The sequence below is a fragment of the Vidua chalybeata genome, chromosome 7 (genome assembly GCF_026979565.1).
Source record: "Vidua chalybeata isolate OUT-0048 chromosome 7, bVidCha1 merged haplotype, whole genome shotgun sequence".
NCBI classification, from domain to species: domain Eukaryota; kingdom Metazoa; phylum Chordata; class Aves; order Passeriformes; family Viduidae; genus Vidua; species Vidua chalybeata.
This window is the reverse complement of record NC_071536.1, coordinates 12,924,568-12,946,317: the sequence shown is the minus strand read 5'-3', so window position 1 is coordinate 12,946,317 and position 21,750 is coordinate 12,924,568. Positions and strand designations below refer to the sequence as shown.

General features: G+C 45.9%; 2 protein-coding genes across 6 annotated transcripts in view; one reads left to right on the top strand and one right to left on the bottom strand.

Annotated features, from left to right (window-relative positions):
• Nucleotides 1-140: 140 nt before the first annotated feature.
• Nucleotides 141-3,229, bottom strand: METTL21A (methyltransferase 21A, HSPA lysine). Its single transcript, XM_053947605.1, has 3 exons — nt 2,973-3,229; nt 1,645-1,756; nt 141-620 (listed from the first exon to the last, which is right to left on the bottom strand). Exons 1-3 carry the CDS (start codon nt 3,117-3,119, stop codon nt 223-225), a joined length of 657 nt encoding a protein of 218 aa, XP_053803580.1. The 5' UTR covers nt 3,120-3,229; the 3' UTR covers nt 141-222.
• Nucleotides 3,230-3,584: 355 nt separating this feature from the next.
• Nucleotides 3,585-21,750, top strand: part of CCNYL1 (cyclin Y like 1) — a 43,306-nt gene continuing 25,140 nt past the window's right edge. Inside the window, exons 1-4 of one of the 5 annotated variants that reach the window (XM_053947167.1) lie at nt 3,777-3,857; nt 5,572-5,702; nt 6,032-6,140; nt 10,495-10,579. In XM_053947167.1, coding sequence (XP_053803142.1) covers nt 6,066-6,140; nt 10,495-10,579 — 160 coding nt within the window. In that variant the 5' untranslated portion in view covers nt 3,777-3,857; nt 5,572-5,702; nt 6,032-6,065. Of the gene's footprint in view, nt 3,642-3,776; nt 3,858-5,571; nt 6,141-8,886; nt 9,596-10,494; nt 10,580-13,360; nt 13,680-21,750 lie in introns of those variants that run through there. The other 4 variants (XM_053947169.1, XM_053947168.1, XM_053947166.1 and 1 more) reach the window with 4 other exon arrangements.

Below are 21,750 nucleotides of genomic sequence, written 5' to 3'. Positions count from 1 at the left end.
TGAAACACCCTATATGACTCTATTCAGATATGAAGCAGAGGTTCAATATGCAGAACAGAAGTACAATCCTTGCTCTATCAGACCCAGTGATCAGACAAGACCATCAGAACAAGAAGCCAGTGAAATAACACAACTGCAACTTCATGCTTAGGAACAACTGTATTGAGTAGAAACAAAGGGGAGAATTGAAAAGCATCAGTGGCTTATTAACAAAGCAGAGAGTCAAAAGTCATCCTTATGACTACCCCTCTGTGCTTTGTAGATATGAACATCCTTACTGGAATCATAGTGCACCTCAGACACAGAGAAACGCTCTCTCAGCATCTTCAAGAACTTGAGGTCCCGCTCATAGCGGATACGGCAGGAAAGGAGAATCACCGTTCGCTCTGAGCACAGGTGCTCCAGCGTCTGAAGCAGTTCTGCAAATGTTTCTTCCAGATAAACGATGTCTGCACCCAGGATTAAGTCAAATGCTCCTGGAGAGAAGTTATCCAGGTCTTTTCCCCACGTCAGCTCCTTCACCACTGCTCTGGGACGTAGTTCAGGGGGTAAGTTCGCCTGCACATTTGACTCCAGGAACTCCAGCGCTGCCGCCCTGTCTGTGATGGTAACACGGGCACCTAAGGGGGACAGGGGGACATGGCTCACACTCACAATCCACATCCCTCAATACAGCATGTGGAATACAATGCTCTAACTCTAGCAGGCTTCTTAGTTCCTGTTAAACATTAACAGCTCCCCTGAGCTGCATGATTAAAAACAAAGAAGAAAACAAGCAAAACCCCCCTGTCTACAGACATCCTATCCTTCATGAGTCACTTAAGAATATAAAGTGTACTCTACGTGAAGATTAAGTTGGGTAGGGAAAAAAAACATGTTTTCTGGTGCTTTTTCTTAATGCATGAAAGCCACGGAGTTACTTCTTGCCTTTCCATATGCAACAAAAGAATAAATTACAGGGGACGTTACAGTTCAACATTCTCCAATTCCGTATTTTTCTGTAGGAGAGAGGCAGCTAGAGAGCCTCTGTCACACGTCAGACAAAAGTTATGCCTGTGTGATTTTTCATGGCATGACTGTATTTTGTCAAACTGTTTTGTTTCTATTATTTCAATAGGCACCTTTCACAGCCACCAGAGCTTTGAATCAACAAAGTTAACCTGGGAAAGACTGCACAAATTTAACATAGTACCCAGTTCCTGCTCCAGCCACAGACAGATCAGCAGCAAAACACTTCATTTCTCCATGCCCTGTCTGCAAGACAGGCTCATAAAAGGCTTATGCAAGCTCAGAGAGTGGTTTCTGTCTGTAGCTTTATCTGCATCAGAGGACAAGTGGAAGACGGGAAGCACAGCTCTTGCTCCCTGGAGGGGAATAGCTGCAGAGCTGAATGCTGCTGAGCTGCCTGCCATGGCAACAGGCGTCAGCCTCAACAGGGTCCCGCCATAAAGTAAACCGCAGTGGCAGCAGCACTACAACAAATACCGCAGCAGGCTCTACCGAGGAAGGTGACTCGGAGAAGAACCATCACAGTTCACACATGCAGCTTTGGTGCTCACTTCTACACCAGGCATGTACATGTAAAAGAGCTAGTTTTACTACAGTTGTGATTTGCTTTAAAAGAGATAACAAAAAAGCCCTTACCTAGTAATGTGACCACTATTCCCAGCAATCCAGTTCCAGCTCCCAGCTCAATCACAGACCGATCCCTGAGATCAATGCCTTCCATCTCCAGATAAGCACACAGAACAACAGCCTAAGCCAAGAGACAAGGGCGATTAAGCACAGGGTTTCAGTCATACTGAACACAGGGTTTCTGGTTTAACCTGATAGAGAAGGTTATGGGAAGGGTCAGGTGCTTCAGGTCTGCAGCAAACTTTGTTCAGCACATCTCCGCCTCCTGTGTGCACCAGTAGTCTTTTTATGCTTTATGGAAGTTTTTTATAGAGTTTACAGAAGACTCCTACTGGCAAAAGGAAAAAAGAACCACAGAGGTTACAACTGGGATGTGGTAACTGCTCCATGAATCCCCAAACATAACAGGAGGTAGAAAGAGTTGTATTTGGAAAGGAAAAGTTGTATTGGAAAGGAAATACAATAGTTGTATCTGGAAAATTTTTCCTCAAAGGAAATTTGAGGGGTTGTCAAACACTAGTGAATGAACACAGTATTGCAAAAGTCCAGAATAAGGTTTCATAGTATCTTGTATGCTATTCCAAAAGGTTTCTGCACAACACTGGTATGCCCTCGGAAAGGACACAGGGAAAGTAAACTAATGACACTTCTAGCTGGTTGTATGTAGCATGTTATACGTTATATAGATCTTGATAAGGACCTCTCCCACAGCAAGTTCTGTCAAAGCTGATGTCCAGAAAGATCAGAAACCCTGTACACCAACTCATTCGAGAAGTTTGCTAAAAATGCTATACTTCTTCTTTTAAACTAGAGGTAAAAGTGCAATTTGTGTGTGGATTGAAATCCAACCCGACGGGAAGCCCTTGGCCTACTGTGATGCTGTGAGCGACTGCCCTGTGGGCTTGGACCCACCACAAACCCCTCTGTTTTGGACGGTTCTTATTCCTAAGATAAAGTCTATCAGCAGTCCTGCTTGAGGCTACAAGCAGTGGGATCTGTGCTGTGCTCTGAAGGGTGCCAAGCGAACATCACCAGCCACTGTAAAGAAAGGTGAGACTTATCCAGAATATTTCCTGTATTGGGCACTGGCTGTGCAGGGCTTAGGTGCAAGGTGCATCTTCCTTGCATTCCTGCAGGATCTCTTATGGGGGAAGAGGGAAAAGTAAAGCACAGTTTAATGTATTCTTTCCTAACATTAAAAAAAAAAAAAAAAAAAAAAAAGAGCCTTCCCTTTACAATTCTACGGTAAATAATTTTCTACGGTGAATCTGAAAGCTCGGCAAGAGCCACAGGAAGCCACCGACGGCGGAAAAGCTACGCTTGCCATGAACACCTACCGCGTCCCAGACCACGGCCGCCACCCCCAGCCGCCGCCAGTCCTGCTGGAGGCGGATGGTGCGGCTGGCGAAGTGGAAGGTGGCCGAAGGGCTGTGCAGCTGCCGCGCCGTCCAGCCGCCTCCCTCCTCGTAGGGCACCAAGGCCATCCCGCCGGCGGCGACCGCAGCCCCAGGCCCCGGCTCAGCGCGGCCCCGGCCGCCGGCTAGGCCCTGCCCGAGCCGCTCGCTGCCCCGCGCCGCGGGCAGGGAAAGGCCGGGGGCCGCCGCGGGCACAGGCCCGGCCCCTCGCGCGGGCCCGGCCCGGCCGCTCCGCCCGCGCCGCAGCCCCGGGGCCGCCGCGCAGCGCCCGGCCCGGCCCCCGGCGCCGCAGCCAGGGGCGGGCGCGGCCTCTGCGCAGCGCCCGAACGGGAGCGGCTGCGCTCAGCCGCCGAGCCGGGGCAGTCACTTTCCGGGTACGCAGGGCCGGGCTGGGCTGGAAGGTCCCCGGAGCGGTGCTGCCCCGCGGCCGCGGCGGAAGCGGGGGCCGAGGCGGCGGGGAGGCTGTGTCGGGGCCGGCGGCGCTGGCAGGGCTCCGGGGCGGCCCGAGGGGAGAAGCGCCGCGCTGCCTCCTGCGGGAGGCCGGGGCCCGGAGGGCTCCTCGCCCGCTCACAGCCACTGCCATGCGGAAAGGTACGGTGGGAAAGGTCCCACGCCTGTGGGACATTATCAACTGTCCCCGCAGCCTCCCTGTCGTTCCAGCCTTGGGCTTTTACTTGGGGGGTTGGAAGTCGGTGCCCGAGAAAGGCATTTGTGCAGCGCAGCAAGCCCCGTCCTCCATTGCTGGCACGGAGAGCAGAATCTCTGCAAGTGCTCATCACAGGCTGGAAGCGCTCCCTCAGTCGCTGGGTAAGCAGCGCAGACACAGCAGTTCTGCATCTCAGTCGAGCACTGACCAAGGCAGCACAGCCAAGGCTGCTCTCGGCTGGCCGTGTGGCGGAAACGCTCCCCGGCGCTGTTTGTGTAGCGTGTTTCTTCACCTTTGGCTTCATTTAATCTCTTGTTTGGCAAAACAACGCAGTGTTCTTCTCCTGTGTTACCTGAACTAGCTCCAAAGACTGCTAAAGGCCATGGGAGAGCCGGGGAAGTGTCCTGGCAGCACTCATGCTCTGGCTGCCTGGAGGCACTGCTGCAGGTTCCCCACAGAAAGGCGCAGTGCCTGCAGCCACGCTCCTCAGCCCCTAAGAGGAGCATGGGGCAGCAGGGGCAGGGGACTCATCTTCTCCGTCCCATCTCTAATGGCTCTGTGCCTTGAGAGCTCCTGGTGACACCACCGATGGAGCAAGCCGGTCCCTCGAAGGTGGGGACCGTAACCAGCTCCAGAAAACATCCCCTCTCTTTCCCACAGCGACCAGCAAATCTGTCTGGCAGTCAGAGGCAAAAAGTGGTTACATCTAAAAGCTGTCAGTTTCAAGAGAGTGGCTCAAGATTCATGAAAACTCTGTGGAGGATCATTACAGGTTGCACAGGGGTAACAAACAGTAAAGCTGGTTTTTAGGGTTCTGCTACTGTAGGAGAATGGAAACTGAAATTTGCCCCAAACCAGCCTGTACTTGTCTTACAGCAACTCAGACTTCTCCCTATAAACATGCCAGAACAGGTGTGATGATTCAGTTTTCTGTGGTTTTATGTCCTAAAGTGCTGGTCCCTTGCCACTATTCCTGCTTTTGAGAGTTTGAAATTGCTTGTGCTATTACCTCGATTATTTTTTTTATTATTTATGTAGGCAGTGTGGGGAAAAAAGCCATGAGAGTGATTACATTTGAAACGAGAACTCTGTTCGAATGACTTTTTGTGTCACCTACACTCTGCCTAAACTACATCAGCAGGCAAATAGAGGGAAACTCCCAAATGGCACAAAGCTTCTACCTCCTGCACCATATGCCAGCCCTGGGATCTCCAACGAGAATATGGAGGAGTGTGGCAAGGGTCCAGTGCTCCCAACTGCCTCCTTTCTATCCCCAGATGAGTTTTCTTCCCTTGCAGTATTTCATAAGCCCAAGTGTCTGGCTGAATAGCAACTGGAGTAAAAAAAGGCTGCATGTGAACATATATTGTTCCTTGAAGAAGGAACAATCCTTCATCCTTGAAGATGATAATGCAGTGAGTGCTTTTATCCCAGTAATGTGATTTTGTTAGTCAGATATCCCTGAATATCTCAGGAGCGCAGCAGGTTCTCTACCAATCCTGCCCCGCTTCCCAGAAGTATTTCCCCTTCTTACCTGATAAAGTTGCTTTGATACTGACTTCCATGAGCCTTAGGCAGAAGATCAGAAATTACTTTCCAGATCATAACTGGGCAGTGAAGCTATTAAGAGAGAAGAAAGTCCACTAGAAGTTTAGTAAGGGCCCTGATTCCCCAAATTCATTCAGAGCCTATATGTACCTTCTCTTCACCTTTTCACATCCATTTTGTAAGAAAATGAAGTACCTGGGTATTATAGTGGCAGAGAAACATGCTTGGTTTCTTCTACCTTTCCTGACAGTAAAAGGATAAGGAAAACACAACAACACAGAATTGTGGCTAAAATAGATGTTCAGAGCTGGAATGCCTTTCTTCCAGCAGGGCTAAAGCTCAGCACAACAGTGAAGTGGTGAGAATGTAGCCTGGTTTGGCTTTTGAGCACTGCAGAGGGCTGTAAGGACACCTAAGCTGCAGGTAATCTTGCAAAGTAGGAAACAGCTGATTTTAAGGTAAGCAAGAATGATTTAAAGTATGAAGAAACAGTGATTCAAGTCCATTCTACCTCATTCAACCACTTGGTAAAGCAGGCATAATGTAGCCAATTATGAGTAAATCCCACCACCTCGGATTTGGCTAAGCTGCTCGGGGTGATTAAGAAAAAATGTTTAAGCTCAATGGTCCTTGAAATACTTAAAAGATCAAAGAAAGTAGGTAAGATAGAAATGAGTACAAATTATTTTGAATCTACACTAATATAAGTCTCTTACTGCAATCTTCTCTTTGCTGCTTAATATGTAAAATCCTCTCTTAGAAATGAATGTGACAATTCTTGTGGTAGCTCTGCGGACACTGGATGCACTGCATGTCTGCGCATGGATTTTGGAGACATCCATGATGGGAAAATACTGCATCCCTCACACAGTCTCTGGTTACCAAGGCAAAGGCAGGTATAAATAGAAACAATCTGATTTTTTTAAAATTCTATCTTGAAACCTGTGTTGTTGATAACCCTCTGACAGCAATGCCTTATTCCAAATGGTTCTGTTCTACATTTGTGTGGAAACTTCTGGCTTAATCCTTTCCTCCCAAAATAAACAGGAGCTACTTCTGGTTGTCATTCCACTGAAATATGAAAATTGTCTTGGAAGTAAAGTTTGGACAAATATCTGTTTTGCTAAGAGCTTTCATCAACCAAATGAACAAGAGCTAACACATGCTTGGAGGAAAACTCAGAAAAGAAAGCAGTCTTTCTCCCTATGTATCACTGTAAGTAGCCATTCAAATGGCTACTTACAGTGATACATACAAATAGCACTAAAATGATTTAACAAGTTTTACATTTTCATCTTCACCAGTAGAAGAATCTTCCAGATTCTCCACACCCGTAAAATAGATGGGGTGGTGAATCATTTGCTGTTAATACAAAGGGAATAAAGCAGAGATTAATTTGGTTGATGACAGCTTGCAGTTGCAGAATCAAGACAGCCTCAGCTTGAAGTGATTTGAAACTGATGGGGTGAATTAAAAATAAAAACTTTTTGTTTCTGCAGAAACTGGTGGGTTATCAGTAGACCTTAGAACTTGCTGTTTCTGCAGGATCCTTGCAGACAAAAGTGAAATCTTGAAATAAATGTATAATCTAGCATTTCATTTCCTTTACACACAGAGTTACATTAAACAGTAGAAGTAATGATCAAAAATATGAAGATGTATAATTTCATAAGTGCTTGAGTTGAAACACAGGAAGTTTCTGGAACACATGAAGAGGGAATTGTTCCCATCAGTAATACTACATTTATGCCTTCAACCTTGCATCTTGATAAACTGCCATATATAATCACCACATTTATTAAAATGTCTTGTTACAGAAAGATCACTTAGCTTTTTAGTAGAATTACATGAGTGAGCTCTCAAAGGCCTTGCAGGTCTGAAAGCTGACACTGTTCTGAAGTTTTAGTTAAGGAACAAAAAGCAAATGGAGTAAGCTCTTCTTCACAACTAACCACTGGATTTCCAGCTGCACTTCATTTGCTGGAAACCTCCCCCACTTTCAGATGTTCACAGACCTACAGCCTTACCTACATCACCAGCTGCTGAACTTCCAGGCCACGAGATACCAGTGTTGGGTCTTGGGAGAGTCCATAACCCACAGAGCAAGACTGACACGTGAGCAGACATGGGAAAGGCTGCTCCAGCAGCACTCCCAGTGCTCCAGGGCTCCCAGGGCTGTGATGGGGAAGTGGAACAGACATGGGGCAGGGGAAATGCTACAAAAACCTTCCTTTTGTGGAGTCTTGAGTATAGATCTAGAGGCTTAACATTAGGTGGAGAAATTTATTATATGCTCTATAGGTGCAGTATTTTGCAATTTGTGAGGAAATTACAGTGAAAGCAATGTACTGTATTAATTTAAAACTAGTTAACTAATTTAAAACCATTTAAAAACAATTATATGGACAGGTAGACAACAGCTATAGCATTCATGCAGATGCAAAGGCATTCCCCTCAGTGCAGCTGTTACCCTTTTAAAAGAAGGAAGAATCCAAGCATATGAAACGTGGGGGATTTGGTGTTATTTCTAATGGTATTGTCAGTGTTCCTCTTCTTGAAATAAAATCCATCAGACGATAGAGCAGATGGAAGAGTTGAGTCTAAGCAATTTCAGGTACCTTAAAACGAACAGGGAGGGCCCCTTATCACCACTGTCCAGGCTTTGGTGGCCCAGAGTTGGAATTAGAACTGCAGAAGGTTACCTGAAATAAGCTTGCTGCAGGACTTACACGTGCACAGTAAGACTTTTCTGAGAACAAACTATTAATATTAAAGTTTGTGTTAAAATACTGAAAAGCATTTTCCTTTTCCACATAAGATATCTGTATCCCTGACCTGCAGAAACAGCTATTTCTAATACTAGATAAATCAAAGTGGTGGTTCTGCCAGCCCAAAGTACAGCTTTGCAGGCCTCCGTCTTTGCTCCAGCACATCTTGAATTTTCTTCTCAGGTACTAAGCCTCCATTAACATGAACTTAAGTCTTTGGTAACTGTGAAGCTGGTTTCATTTTACCTGAAGACAAAACAAAGGTAGGAGCAGAAGAGAGAAGCTAAGATAAAGAAAGGTTTACTGCCACATGCCTGTGCTGTTGGTATCCCTGCAGCGATCCAGATGCTCGCATGCCAGCCAAGCAGCTTCTGCATTGCCTGTAATGACATCTTAGATTGCAGCAAAGGCAAAAGGAGGGATTTAATCAATGACAGCAGCACTGCAGTCTGTCCTTATGCTATCAAACACAGCTCCTCAGCCCTGGTTTGCTTGTATCCACTGCTAGCCAAGGTAGTACAGGAGATTTAATAGTGTGTGAAACATTAGGGCTACTAAAAATCCACCTTGGGTATTCTGAATAACCTCCGTGGTTACTTTTCTCCCCCGAACATTGGAATATTCTATTTCCCTAACTACTGTTTTGCTCAGGGATTTTTCCCTTAAATGGCTGTAGTCCTAGGTTATTTGTCAGCTTCAAAAGACATCACACGTGCAACATTTTTGTCCTGTCAGCTGGTAGTGGTTTTCAAAACAGGATGCCAATTTTTCCCCCGATTATTTCCAAGTGAGACACAGAAGTCTGAGCTTTTGTTTTCAGTTGGTTATACAGGTTCAACCTGGTGATTCATTCTTCCTGCAACTACATTTCCAGGAAAAGACAAAGCCCTGGCTCTTCTCCAAGTTATCCAAGTAAGATCAGAAAGCATTCCTCCCCCAGCTGTGACACTTTCTAAGAAGGGAGAAATTGAACAGAACACATCCCAGAGTTGGTGTCATCACCCTGCAGACAGGCAAGGAGGTGCATGGCCTTGGAAAGGCATGTGCAGTACCAAGTCAGGGTGAAGATAACAGCAGAGTTTACTGGATTTAAGATTCTCGGCCCTGTGAAGCACAACCAAGTGTGTGCAACAAGCCATTCTCCATTTCTGGGACTGATGGTAACTGTGAAGCTGGATGGTTTACGGGAAATTCTGCAATTTCATTTCAAGCCCTTTAGAAGACTTTAATCTTCTTGTTGCAGTTGGTGGACAAGAACATATGCTTGGAGTTGGGAATTTTTCAAGAGTTATTACTCATAAAGAAGCTGGTAACTTTGGCTTCAGACATCTCTTAGGGATACTGCTGCTTGCAGATGAAGGGAAGCCTGGTTTTGCATAATGAGGCAAAGGACGACAGGGTTGTGTGGTTGTGAATGCAAGTGCTGAGATTTCAGAGAGGGAGTTAAATAAAAACCTGCACAACTCTGCCTACGAGGAACCATCGCAGGGAAACGTAAAGACTTGTCTGAGAAGTGCAAGCAGACAGCAGCTCACATGTACTCAGAAAACAGGCCAAGTAAAGACAAAGAATTACCTCCCCCTGTAAGCCCACAAGCCAAAACACAGCTGGTAGCACTAATATTAGTCGTGTCAAGCCTGGTAGTCTTCATTTATTATGCATCCTGCAAATAATTATACATATAGTTGAGTTTATAGCTCAGAAGCTGCATTTAGTGGTTGGTAGGGTGTGCTCCTCACTTGGAGCAGTTGGCAGGGTATTGTTCCTCTGACCTCATTAGACTAACATGAGGAGCAAGTCTGGTCCTTGGATATTCAGAATAAACCACAGGTCTTTCTAACCTGCATATTATGAGCAGAGGTCACTACTCCTTTGGCTGTCATCACAATCTGATTTAGGCTTTGTTTAAAGATGCTGTCTAGCCTTCCTTAAAGGCTGTGTGGAGTCCTCCTGAAATTTGCAGCAACTTCCCAAGAGGGCTTAAAGTAGGATTCATTCCCCACATTTTTGAAAGTTACTTTGCTTTCCCTTTTGTGAAAATTAAAGCACAGGAGGGTTGCTGCCCACTGGGTGCCCTGCTCAAAGACAAGGGGTGGTAATTGAGAGTCCCATGGCACACACCTCTCTTTCTGGAGCAGGAGGAAAAGAGGTTGAATCCCAACAGTCCGTAGTAAGCTATTTTCAGCTCAGCCATTCATTATTGTCATGATCCACCATCCAAAATGCCTGCTTATGCAAAATGTGGATCTAGGTACGTGCTGCCCATTGTACATCAAAGTAACAGATTTTTTTAATAATGGAAACTGTCTGATGATTCACTGGGGTAAATCAAGCAGAACAGTAGAAAGATGAGACAGAAAATAGGAAGAGAACCAGGACCAGTAATAAATCATGATAGAGGGTATTCAGTGTATTGCTACAGCAGTAAGTCAAGAGAATGTTAAGTTGCATAAATAAAAGATAATGTGTTTCATTTCTGCAGGGTGTTGCTCAGACTACATCTATTAACAGGATCGCCTGGTTCTGCAGAAAATACACACAGCAACAGGTTTTGTCATATTATCCTGGTAAGTCAGACCTGAATTAAGACTTTAAGAGTTACTTTGCCAAAATGGAGCAGGAAATGAATATTCCTCGTCACTGTGGCTAAATGAAAGCATGCACAGATATGGAAAATTACTCTTTACTGGCGTTCTGAGGTATGTGGAAGCGGAAGCTTAACTTCTGGAATGACAAGGAGGTGGGACAGTTTGCTGTTTCTGTGACTTCCAGGGATTAAATTCAGCTTCCTCTTGCTTAAGACCTACATGAATAAGTCCTCACAGGGAAACAGACTACTGATTTCTTTCCTCCCTCTGCATGTTTGTATAAATCCTGATACTCTACAACAGCACTAGCGCAGGGGAAGGCAGCCTTCATCTCTCCCCCTTTGCAGAATTATACACTGAGAACAAGTATGAAACCCATAGGAAACTTCAACCTCTGGTGTGCAGGCAAAACCTTCACACGCAAACAGCAGTGAGGCACATCACATACTCCAGCCACTCCAAGTTCCCAGCATTTTTCACCTATCGGTACAAGTACGTGGGGTTTTACCTGTTGGCCCCAGTGACTGGGTCCTGGTGCTCAGCTGCCCAGTGAGCCACTCCTGCTCACTTCCTCACCCTTGAACAAGGATTTTTCACTGCCCAAAACCACAGCTTTGGCAAAGGATTTCCTTGAGGCTGCTCCAAAGCAGAGAGTTAGGAGAGGTCCCAGCTTGCTGCTGGGATCCCCGAGGCACTTGCTGCAGCTGCACCTCCCTTTGCCAAAGCCAGGCAGCCCCACAGCCCACGGCTGCAAGGAACAGACGGACCTGGCTTTAGGCAGGGACACTCAGCATGGCTGCTGTCCGGCTGAGGGGTGCAGATTTGCCTTGGCTCCTACCGCTGCTCTGGATGGAGCAGCTCACCTCCATCGGCGTGGAGCCCCTGGAAGGGACCCAGCCGAGCAGCAGGAGTGCAGCTTGCTCAGCCTCTCCAGCTTCTGAAAATAGTCAGCCAGGTGCAAAGAGTGAGGGAAAGCATTGCTCTTCTCGTGTAAGAGTAAATTTTGCCAGTTTTCATATTAAATAGTGCAGATGCAAGCCAACTCTTACTCTTGCTTGAGAATTAATTACTTCAGTAAGTCACGCTAATCCTCTAGCTTCTTCTCTTTTCCCACGATCCTCACAAAACATCAGTGGGTGCAATGCCAGAGGGAAGAAAACACCAGTCTCTCAATGATTATTTTTCATGAAGCCCGTTTTTCTCCCCGTGGTTTAGGTCAGTCTCCTGTTCCACCCAATGGTTAACCCCTGGCCTTTCCTAGAACTGGGAGCAGGACTGGCTGGCCTATAGCTTTCTAAGAGTGCAGAGGCTGCAGAGGGACTTCAGCTGGCCTGAAGTGGTTCAAGAAGTGCCAAAAGCAAATCTTCCCCAAGCCCTCGTGTAATCCACAGCAAGGTCAGATTCCTCTGGAGTAACAAGGCTTAGCAAACTGTCAGTAGCATGTAGACAGGCTTAGCTAACACAGTTTAGAAAAATTGCTGGTAAGTGAAAAGGTATCATTCATCAGTCTGAGGGAATAATCCCCATATAAGACTATAAATCATTTGGTTTGTCACTTTATTGTGCCTGGGATTAAGTTGTACAAATTCTGGAAACACAGCATCTCTGACTTCCTCTCTTCAAAGAAACTACACATGGTTTGCCCAAAAACTCCATGTTTGTCATCACACGGGAGAGCCAACATGAGGATTTTTCCTACAAAATTGAGTAAAACCCCAAGACTGCTTATCTTTGGAATAACTGCCAGCATGATAGCAGAGTTTTGTAATACTTTTGTGTGTTCCTAGGTTTTCTGCAGAGCCATTCTTCTTATCAGGGGCCAGAGTTAAATTTTTGTAGCGATAGTGGGTTGTTTCATTGCGGAACAACGCATGTTTGTGTTTATCAGGGCCTCTGACTGCTGTGGGTATCTCGCCCTCTAATCCATCTTCCCTGGAGTGTATTTGAACATTCCAGTCCTCTGACGAGCTCTCAGGTAGCTGAAACTCAGCAAGCAAACGCGCAGCTGCTGGGGACTTTCAGTGGCCCCTGGGGATGCCGGCGGCCCCGTGCAGGGCCGCTTTCCCGGCCTGCAGGCAGGTACGGCGCACAGCCGCGAACTGAGCGCCCAGCGAGCGGCGGGACGCGGCACTGCTGAGGCTCTGCCGCCCCCGGGACGGGCGCCCTTCAGCCCTGGAAGGGAGGGGACAAGCCGGACACGAGCTGCTCCAACTCGCAGGAGCCGCGGCGGGGCAGCGCTGGCGTTGTGGCTCGTGTTCCTGCGCGGTGCGGTGGCCGCTGTCCCCCGGCTGTCCCCCGGCTGTCCCCCGGCTGTCCCGCATTCCCGCACGGCCGCGCCCGCAGCACGTGCACGCCCGGCCAGCGCGAGCCCCCCGAGGGCGGGGCCGAGCGCGCGGCGCCGAGTGGGCGTGGCCATGGGGGCGCGTCTGAGGCCTCGCGGCAGGCGGTGCGTGCGCGCGTGCGCGTGGGGAAAGACGAGGGGAGGGGAGGGCGGAGACACGGGCCAGGGGAGGGCGCGGCGGCGGCCGCGTGATGAGCCCCGCGCCCATTGGCGGAGCGGCCGTCACGCGGCGCCGCGGCGGGAGGCGATTGGGCGGTGGCGGGGCGGGGCCCCGGCTCCCCCGGCGGCCGCTCGCGCGAGGCCTGTGCTCGCCGCGTGCAGAAGGCGGCGGGGCGGTCGCGCGGCCGCGGGGGCGGGCGGGGCCGCGCGCGGCCGGGGCGGGGGCGGAGGCGCTGAGCCCGCCCCGCGCTCCGACCCGCCCTGCGCCCGCCTCCCCTCCCCCGGCCCAGCCCGGAGCCGCGCAGCCGGGGCCCGGCGGGGGAGCGCCGAGCTCCATGGGCAACACCGTCACCTGCTGCGTATCCCCGGACGCCAGCCCCAAGCTCAGCCGGGCTCGCGGCGGCGGCGGCGGCGGGGCAGCGCCGGGGCCCGATCGCTGGGCGGACGCGTACCGGGCGGCGGCAGCGGGCGGCGGCGGCGGTGGCGGCTCGGGGTCGGCGGAGGCCGAGTCGGGGGACTCGGATCCCGGCAGCGGCGGCCCCCACCTCCAGCACATCAGCGACCGGGAGTTCCCGGATGGTGAGCAGCGGGCGGGCGGGGAGCGCCGGGCACCGCATCCCTGTGCCCTCGGTGCCCCCGCTCCGCCCGGGTGGGCGCCCGGGAGGCACTGGCGGCCCGAGGCGCGGCCCCTTTGTCCGGCGGCGGGGGCAGCAGCGCGGTCCCGCCGGCCCCGCAGGGCTCGGGCCCCGCCGCGCCCCAGGCAAAGTTCCCCGCGGCTGTCACGGCGCCGGGTTCGGGCCGGGACCTCCGCCCGCGGGACAAGACTGGGGCCGCTCGGCGAGTCCCCGCCCGGGCCAGGAGCGCCTCCCCTGCCGGGCAGCGCCCGGCCCTGCCCGGATCCCGGAGAGGGGATCGGGGAACAAGAAGAGAACGTAGCACAGCCCCCGGGTGCTCCTGGCTGAGGTGGAGAAGTCTGGCTGCTCCTTTCTCCTTAACTACGGAGTCGTGACTCGGTCGTAGTGTTCGGGCAGATCGCAAAAGCTGCTGCATTTCCAGTCTCTGTTGAACAGGAGGAAGGAAGAGGGTGTGTGGGGAGTAAGGGAATTAAGAATTACAAAGATTGTGTGCATATGACATCACCTTGGCTGGACGTGAGTAATTTATACTCTGGCTGTGCAGGGTTGTAACTGTGGACTCATGAAACCGGCGTTCCTTGTCGCGTAGCTCTCGGTGTTCCTAATTTGCTTTCCTTGGACTCATGGGAAAGTACGTGTGTGCTGCTCAGATTCCTCGCAGTTACACCCGGAGCACCGGTACCTCACAGACCCGCTCTGTAAGGCATCTCCTCCTGAGCCGGGAGAGCTGCAGGGCTGTGCTGCGGCAATTCCCGGGACATGTAAGAGGTTCGGGGTGCTCCTGTCTGGCCGGGCGCTCACGTGGTGCTGCTGCAGCCGCACGGCGCAGTCTAGCACCTCATGATATTTAAAACTTAGTTTAATTAAGAAACATCTTGCTGTTCCCATTCGCAAATATAACCACACCTATGCGAAATATATTCGCTTGGAAAAGAGAGCCTGTGTGACATCTTTAATGTACGGTGCATACAGTAACAATAATCGCTGTAATCCATACTCTTCTTGAACTTAAGAAAAATTTTTTTGCTAACAGACTCGCTGCAGAAGAGTGTGAGAAGACCTTCCGAAATGGAATTATTCAACTTGCAGAGTTCTGCACAGCACCATATGGTGCAGCTGTTCCAGAAATGAGATGGAACAGTCAGCCCCTTGGAGCTCCTCTGAGACAGCTGTGCAGTAGTAGAAATTATGTTTGCTGCCTAGGAGAAATAAACCTTTATTTTTGCAGGAAGATTATTACAGAATTCTCTCAACTCAGTAGGGGAGGAGGAGCTAAACTCTCTAAAGATTCTAATAAGCCAAGTAAAAATGCCTAAGCTGAACAAATCTCCTCAGGAATAAGGGTTGTATTTGTTTGAATCTTTAGTATGTGATCATGTCAGCTGTGCTAAGTAACAGATTTAATTGTGAATTCATCCTTGTTTCAAGACTGACCTTGAAGTAGAGAAGTACTAATTTTTTTTGAATTTGCAATCCTGAATAAAAGTGTATAGTCCAAGAATAAGATACTAGCTTGTCTATCACAAATTTTACTTCTGTGACTATAGAAACTTGAGTCTTGAGGCAGGAGATAATCCTGAAATTAGAGCTGCATAAGTGGTATATGTTTAAGATAATTTTAAAGATCTGTTTTACAGTGATATGTGGTTCACCATTGCCCTCCAAAGTTGATCTGCTGCAAGTGATAGATTATATTTGAAGTTTTCTGATTGATACAACTCTTTAGGGGTGCAGAAAGTATCAAAGTTTGATACCTGTATTAAAATAAAATTCTGGATAGTCAATCTTAGAAGTAAAACTCCTTGTGTTGATTTTTGTATGTTACAAAGCACTCCCTGGATAGAATTGAAGCAGTTAACTTCAAAATGTAAAGCACTGTTTATGAAGTCTGAAATCAAGTGTTAAGATACAGGCTTTATTTAGAAGTTAGAAGTGAGACAGCTATCTGTTTAGTTTAACACCACCTATGAAAGACTAAATCTGTAATAGACCAGATATGCTGGTCTATTTAAGAGAAATATGCTTATTCCTCTTAAACTCCAGGATATAAAAGCTGTTGGCATACCCAAACCATGCAAAGAGCCTGCATGTTTCTGTGCTCTTGACTGTTAGAAGGTCATTTCATTTTGGGGATAAAACATATTTCTGTAACTGATTATTGTATAATATCATAGGCTAGCTAAGATGCAAACTTAGTATATAATGGGAGGGAGGCTGAGAACCTACTGACTGCCCTTTTCTTGAATCCTTTGGCAGGGAGAAAGGAGAAAGCTGCAAGGAAAAAAGTCAAGATCATTTTGGCTATTTTTATTCCACACTGCTCAGTTCTAGGAGTTTCTAAGAAAACAGCTAAATATATCAGAAAGCTAGCATCCAAGTGGGATGGAGATGCTTCATTCCTTACATTTCTACCTCTGTGTTGTTTGTTGTTCTAAAGTGTGTCTTACGTACTTTTGCACTTGTTTTGCTAAAATTGAATGTTTTGGTTGTACCAGGAATGCAGAAGGTACCAACTGAGCTTTGGATTTTTTGTCTTGTGTTGTTTCATAGCTTTGTGCTGCTCTTCCATAGCAAGTGGAATGTGTTCCTCGCATGTCTGTGCCCTTAAGTGAGGATTATTCTGTAGCTTCTCCAGCACTCTCCTTAACAGGCACTACTTTCCAGTCAGCACTGCTTAGATTGTCTGTATTAGATCAGAAGGAAACAAGAAAATTCTCACTTTCTTAAAATGGACAAATTACTATGTGGTATTTATGTATGACAAAAAAGTCAGTGGTAGGTGGAATGGAGGTAAAACACACAGCAGAACTGAAAGTCTGATGTTTCAACAGAGGTTAATTCAAACAGGAAAGGTTTGTCAGATCCTCTACTAAGAGAATGAAAGCATGACCTTGTGTTTTATGGCTTCCAAGATCCTGAGCCATAACCTGTTTGGTGCACACTTTCTCTAAACAAGAAATAAGCCTGTATTTGTGATTTGATATGCTAAGGCAAGTTGGATTAAGTAAACAAGGAATAAACATAACTTTGAAAGTAGAAGTTTCTTCTAAACAGGTTGATGCCTTCTGCTAATATTAAATATCAAAGTCTGGCATGAATATAAAGCAGCTAGTTGACTTTTCAGCTGAGCATTAAGTGTTCCTTAAATCAGCAGTTCAACACAGTTTGCATTGACCAAAAAGGTTTTCCTATCTAGTTTTAGTAATTGTAGCTCTTTGATCTTAGTGTGCCATTTGGGCTGTGGTGATTGGATTGGTGTTTGTTTGGGTTTGTTTGGTTGTTTGGGTTTCCCTCCCCCCCCCCTCCCCCCCCAATGAGTGTCTACTAATCTTTATTTTGGGCTTTCTTTCTATTTCCCTGAGATTTTTTTTCTGGATATCTGGGGGAAGAACTTCTTACGGCTGGCACTTTCTTGCTAGATCCCTATGTTTAAACGTAGATCTACTTCTTGAAAAATTCTTTGATCCTTGGATAAAACTAGAACGAGACCTTGCTTAGCAGATGGTTCTCACTTTCACTTGAAATCATCTCTCCCTGCACTGCTGCTGTTCACTGAGTTTGAGCAGAGGTTTGCCTGATTGCCTTGAACCAGGGGAAGAGTGTTGCCCTACTGGAGTGGTGGGACAAAGTCACCTGGTACCCTCACCTGAATAACTGGGGGATGGAGAATGACAGGGGAAAAGACAGTCAGGGCTAAGAGGGAACAGCAAATGGGATCAGGAGAGAAGCTGATCGGGATGCGATCATCACACACTGGTTAGATGGGAAAGCAAATGGAAGAGAACTTTGAAGAGGAGAGTTAATAGGGATTTAGTAAGTGAGGTTTCCTGGCTAGTGCCTAGAGTAACTCTTGAAAGCTTCAGGGTGTCTGCATGCTGCAGTTATTAAACAGTGTTGAAGATGAACAGATATTTGGATATATTGATTGTCTGTGATCTGGTTGTCTATAACACCTTGTCTATGAACCTCCATGCAGAAGGTCTAAATAGTGTTCATTTGTTTCTCTTACATAATTTCATTTTATTTCAGGCATGTGGGTGGAGGTTTTTTCCTGGTTTGTTTTTTTTTTCTTTTTAGTTTGAGATTTGTTTGTTGGATTCTTTTTTAAATCCCAGTTTAAATGTTAGTTAAGTTAAAACAGTTTGGTGCAAAGAATCAGCTTTTTGATGCCAACTTCCCAGTTTCATCACAGGGAAGGTTTAAGCATCTTGTGTTGGTTTTTGTGCCTCTCTATTTGAAGATCTGTAGCTGCATAGGTTGACAAATACTGTTGTCTGTTTGGGCAAACATGGAGCCAGAGCTAAAAACCAAATGATGCTCTGGTGCCTTTTCTTAGTATTCCCTCTACTTTCTTCTTTGTTGTTACTGAGTTTTTCCCCTTAGACTCAGTCTTAGTTCCCCATAACTGTCAATATCCCTTTCCAAAAACTGACTAGACATTCATTACAAAGGTATTTGTAGCAGTTGCAGATAGTCTGTGATCTTGACAAATATGAAGTATTGGACTCTCTGTAAGCCTGAAACACCTTCCATGTTGTTACTTTAAGAAGCTTGATGCCATGGCCTCTAGAAACAATCTGTGAAGTACTTGTAGTGGAAATGACTGAATCACAATGTCATCCAGGAACAGCATTGAAATTTACCTACAGAATTGGGAATTTGAAATAAAATAATTCATCACTGCAGTATAGTATTTGTATTTCTGTTTTTATGCTTGGATGCTGCTGGCAACTAAAGAACCCTTTATCCTTTTTTTCTCTTCAGTAAGTCTTGGAGACTTTTGCAGCAAGCAAGTAAACCTTAGGTTTTTAAGAGTAGTTGGTATAGAACCAACTGTTGGTATATGTACATGAAGCTCGTGGAGGGAGACTGATTTGTTTCTGGTGTGTTTCTTCAGGCTTTCAGCATTACAGGTATTGAAAGGAAATACATAGTCAGAGGGGTTTGATGAGACTTACAGAACTAAGGAAACTGAATTGATTTTAATCTTTTTTGTTGTTTTTTTTTAACTGATTCTGTGTGACTTACCTCTAGCATCCTTATCCTCTGCTGGCTTTCTTCAGGAGATTTGCTGTTTTCCCTCCTACCTGCAGGGTAGATGTTGTAGAACAACAGAAGTTCTGTGGCTAGAAGTATGTGTTCTCTCAAGTGTGATCATTGTGGTGAGGTCATACCAAAAAGCTGAGTAACAGGGGAATGAACTCTTGCACAGCCAACAAAACACAAAACCCTACTCCTCCCAGATTCATATTGCACATTAAATTAACATTTCTAGCCATGTTTCTTCCACATATAGGGAAAAGGAAGAAGTTACTGTGGGAGGCAGGAGGGAAATTCTACCAAACATTAACAACCCAGACCTTGCATCTGTAGATTCTTGCCAGCAAGTTTATGTTGAGATTTTTAAACCTGTTTTTTTACATCTAGAGTTGAAATGTGCACTTCTATTTCACTCATTGGAAAAATAATGTTTTCAGAAGAAAACTCTGAATGTTTTGATTTCAAGAGATAAGTGAGGATGGTAATGACGTAAAAAAAAACCTGGTGCTATTTATTTAAATGTGTAGTAAAGCCAGATGAATAAAATGGAAGATCTTCCTTGCAGGTGATGTGAATATCAGGATTACCTTAACAGCTTACACAAAAATCCCCCTGTCAGCCAGGTAGCATTCTGCAGTGTTTAAAGAGATGTGTGTGTGTAGCACAGCTTTGCCTGTTTGGAGTTCTGAAAGGGTCTCAAATTATTGCAGTAATCAAGCATTGTTGATTTTTTTTCCAGTGTGAAAACTAACACTGGCTTGTTACGAAATGTATCCCTCAGGCTCAGATAATAAACTACTGAATGCCAGTATATTTCAAAGACTAAAACAAGTTTTTCTGTAAAGCTCTTAGACGTGTTTTGTTACGTGGATAGTTATTTTTCTTTCACAGAACAAACTGCAGGTAAGGTCCAGGCTTCATTTGAAGTTTGCAAATGTGAACAATTGGAAGAGGTGAAAAATGTACCACGTCCATGCCAGTCCATCAGGTGGCATGTGACACCAGCAAACACTGCAGTGTGTCTTGCTTTGGTTACCTGCAGGCACAGCCTCAGACTGGAATTTCTGGTACTCATCTGTTCTGCTTTCTGAACCATGGCTTGGAAGTGAGGCAGAGAACACGTGAGGAGTGTTATGGGAAGGCTTTCCTTACGCTTGCTGTTGTCAGCATGGATCTAAGATTCTAAAATTTGGTTACTCTTTAATGTATACCAACTTTTTTTTTTTTTTTTTTTTTTTTTTTTTTTTTTTTTGCGCTTGGTATGCTTTGGTGGTTTTGTTTTTTGGGGGGGGGGGGGTTGGGGGGATTTTTTGGGGTTTCTTTGTGGATTTTGTTTCAGTTTTGTTTTCTGTTTGGTTTTGTTTTGGCTTATTAGTTCGAAAATTAGAGCTGTGGACTTTAACCTCTGGTAATAGTGAGTTGTGTTATGTGTGACGGTCAGTGTGGGGAATAAAAAGTGACAGCATAGAACTAATTCTTTCTCCTTGTCCTTTAAATGGTCCTAAATTAAATGCAGTACAGGAACACATCCCTAACAAAATGTTAGTTACTTCTATGATCTACCTTGTGAGCTACTGTTTTCCTTCTAGTTCAAAGATAAAATCTTAGGGGCATCTTGTTTACCACTGTTTTAACTTGTCCTGCTTTTGCCGTGGAATTTGAGGCACTCCTGATACCCTGCCTTGGCTAAAATCTGTAGAAGTGGTTATAACCCTGGCAGGTACATCAGGAAACGTGTGGAAGCCTCCTGGGCTCCGTTTGATCCCAGAAGGGGAGGGTGGCTCTTGTGTTGTGTGGAGTGGAACAGATCTCTCGGCCCTGATTCCCCAGCAGGGGCTGTGAACAGGGTGCAATAGGATCATGCTGGGATGTCCTGTGGAGGCTGTGCAGAGTGGTGTGAAGGCTCCTGCACTTTGAGAAATGAAAGAACATCTATTAATATGGTACTGATTTTTTTTTTAATCCACAGAAATTAACAAATTACTTAAACCCTAGGTACTTCTCCAGTATTTAATATATATCTGTACTTTTGCCTTCTAAAGCCTTCTGATTTTAATAGCAAATTTGAAATGTTTACTGTGTCAGTTTCTCCAGCCCAACTCTGCAGTGTCGTGTAAAAGAGCAAATAATTTCTTTCTAATTAAGAGAGCTTGTTGTATATTGAAATAATTTCTGCATCCTTCGGAAACATCAGTGTGTACTTAGATATGTGCTGGGTATTGGTAATGATATTACTGTTTCTGTAGTAGTGCCATAAAAATTAACTGACAGCTATTAAATAGCTTTAGAATATCCCTCTGTGTCTATTGTGTAAATTCACAATATTTATTTATAATCTTTTAACAATCTTTCAACAAGAAGAGTTGCAAATAGAAATCAACCTATGTGTGCTGGGCTCTCTGGTGCATTTGGAGTGGCTGGGACAAAATAAAACAAAGCAGGTTAAGTGTAGAAACCAGAGCTGTAACTTTCCTAAAAGGTTCTGAGAAAAGAATTAGAGTAACATAATTTGAAAGAGAAATAATTTTATATGAAATTATTGTTAGGAATAACAGACTTTCTGAAATGAATTGGCAGATTTGCTCATCTAATTTGTTATAATTTTTACATTTTTATTGGGAGTGTTAAGTGGCTTGCATCTTGACAGCATAAGGTAATGAAATATAAAGGAAACTCAAGCATTAGTCACAGCTAGTAAGTCATTGAGCAAATGACAACATGCAATGTACAGCAAAGAGATTATTGTATTATTTATTGCTTTAAAGTTGTGCTGTATCAAAATGTTATTGCTGTCTAGCAAAGCAAAGAATGGGGCTAAAACTGTTAAAGGAAATGCAATAGTTTATTGTTCTGAAGTAGTGAAATTGTCAAAGGGCTGCTACTTAGTGTCATCTTTGACTGTCAGCTTTATTCACAGGATAATACATGTAGCACAATGCAATGTGTAAAATGTGTTTGTAATAATTAGAAGTCAC

Coding starts and splice junctions, on each gene's coding strand:
- METTL21A (XM_053947605.1), bottom strand. CDS start 3,119: ATGGCCTTGGTGCCCTACGAGGAGGGAGGCGGCTGGACGGCGCGGCAG. Junction 1,757..2,972: donor CGGCCGTGGTCTGGGACGCG/GTAGGTGTTCAT, acceptor CTCTTGGCTTAG/GCTGTTGTTCTGTGTGCTTA. Junction 621..1,644: donor AATAGTGGTCACATTACTAG/GTAAGGGCTTTT, acceptor TGTCCCCCTTAG/GTGCCCGTGTTACCATCACA.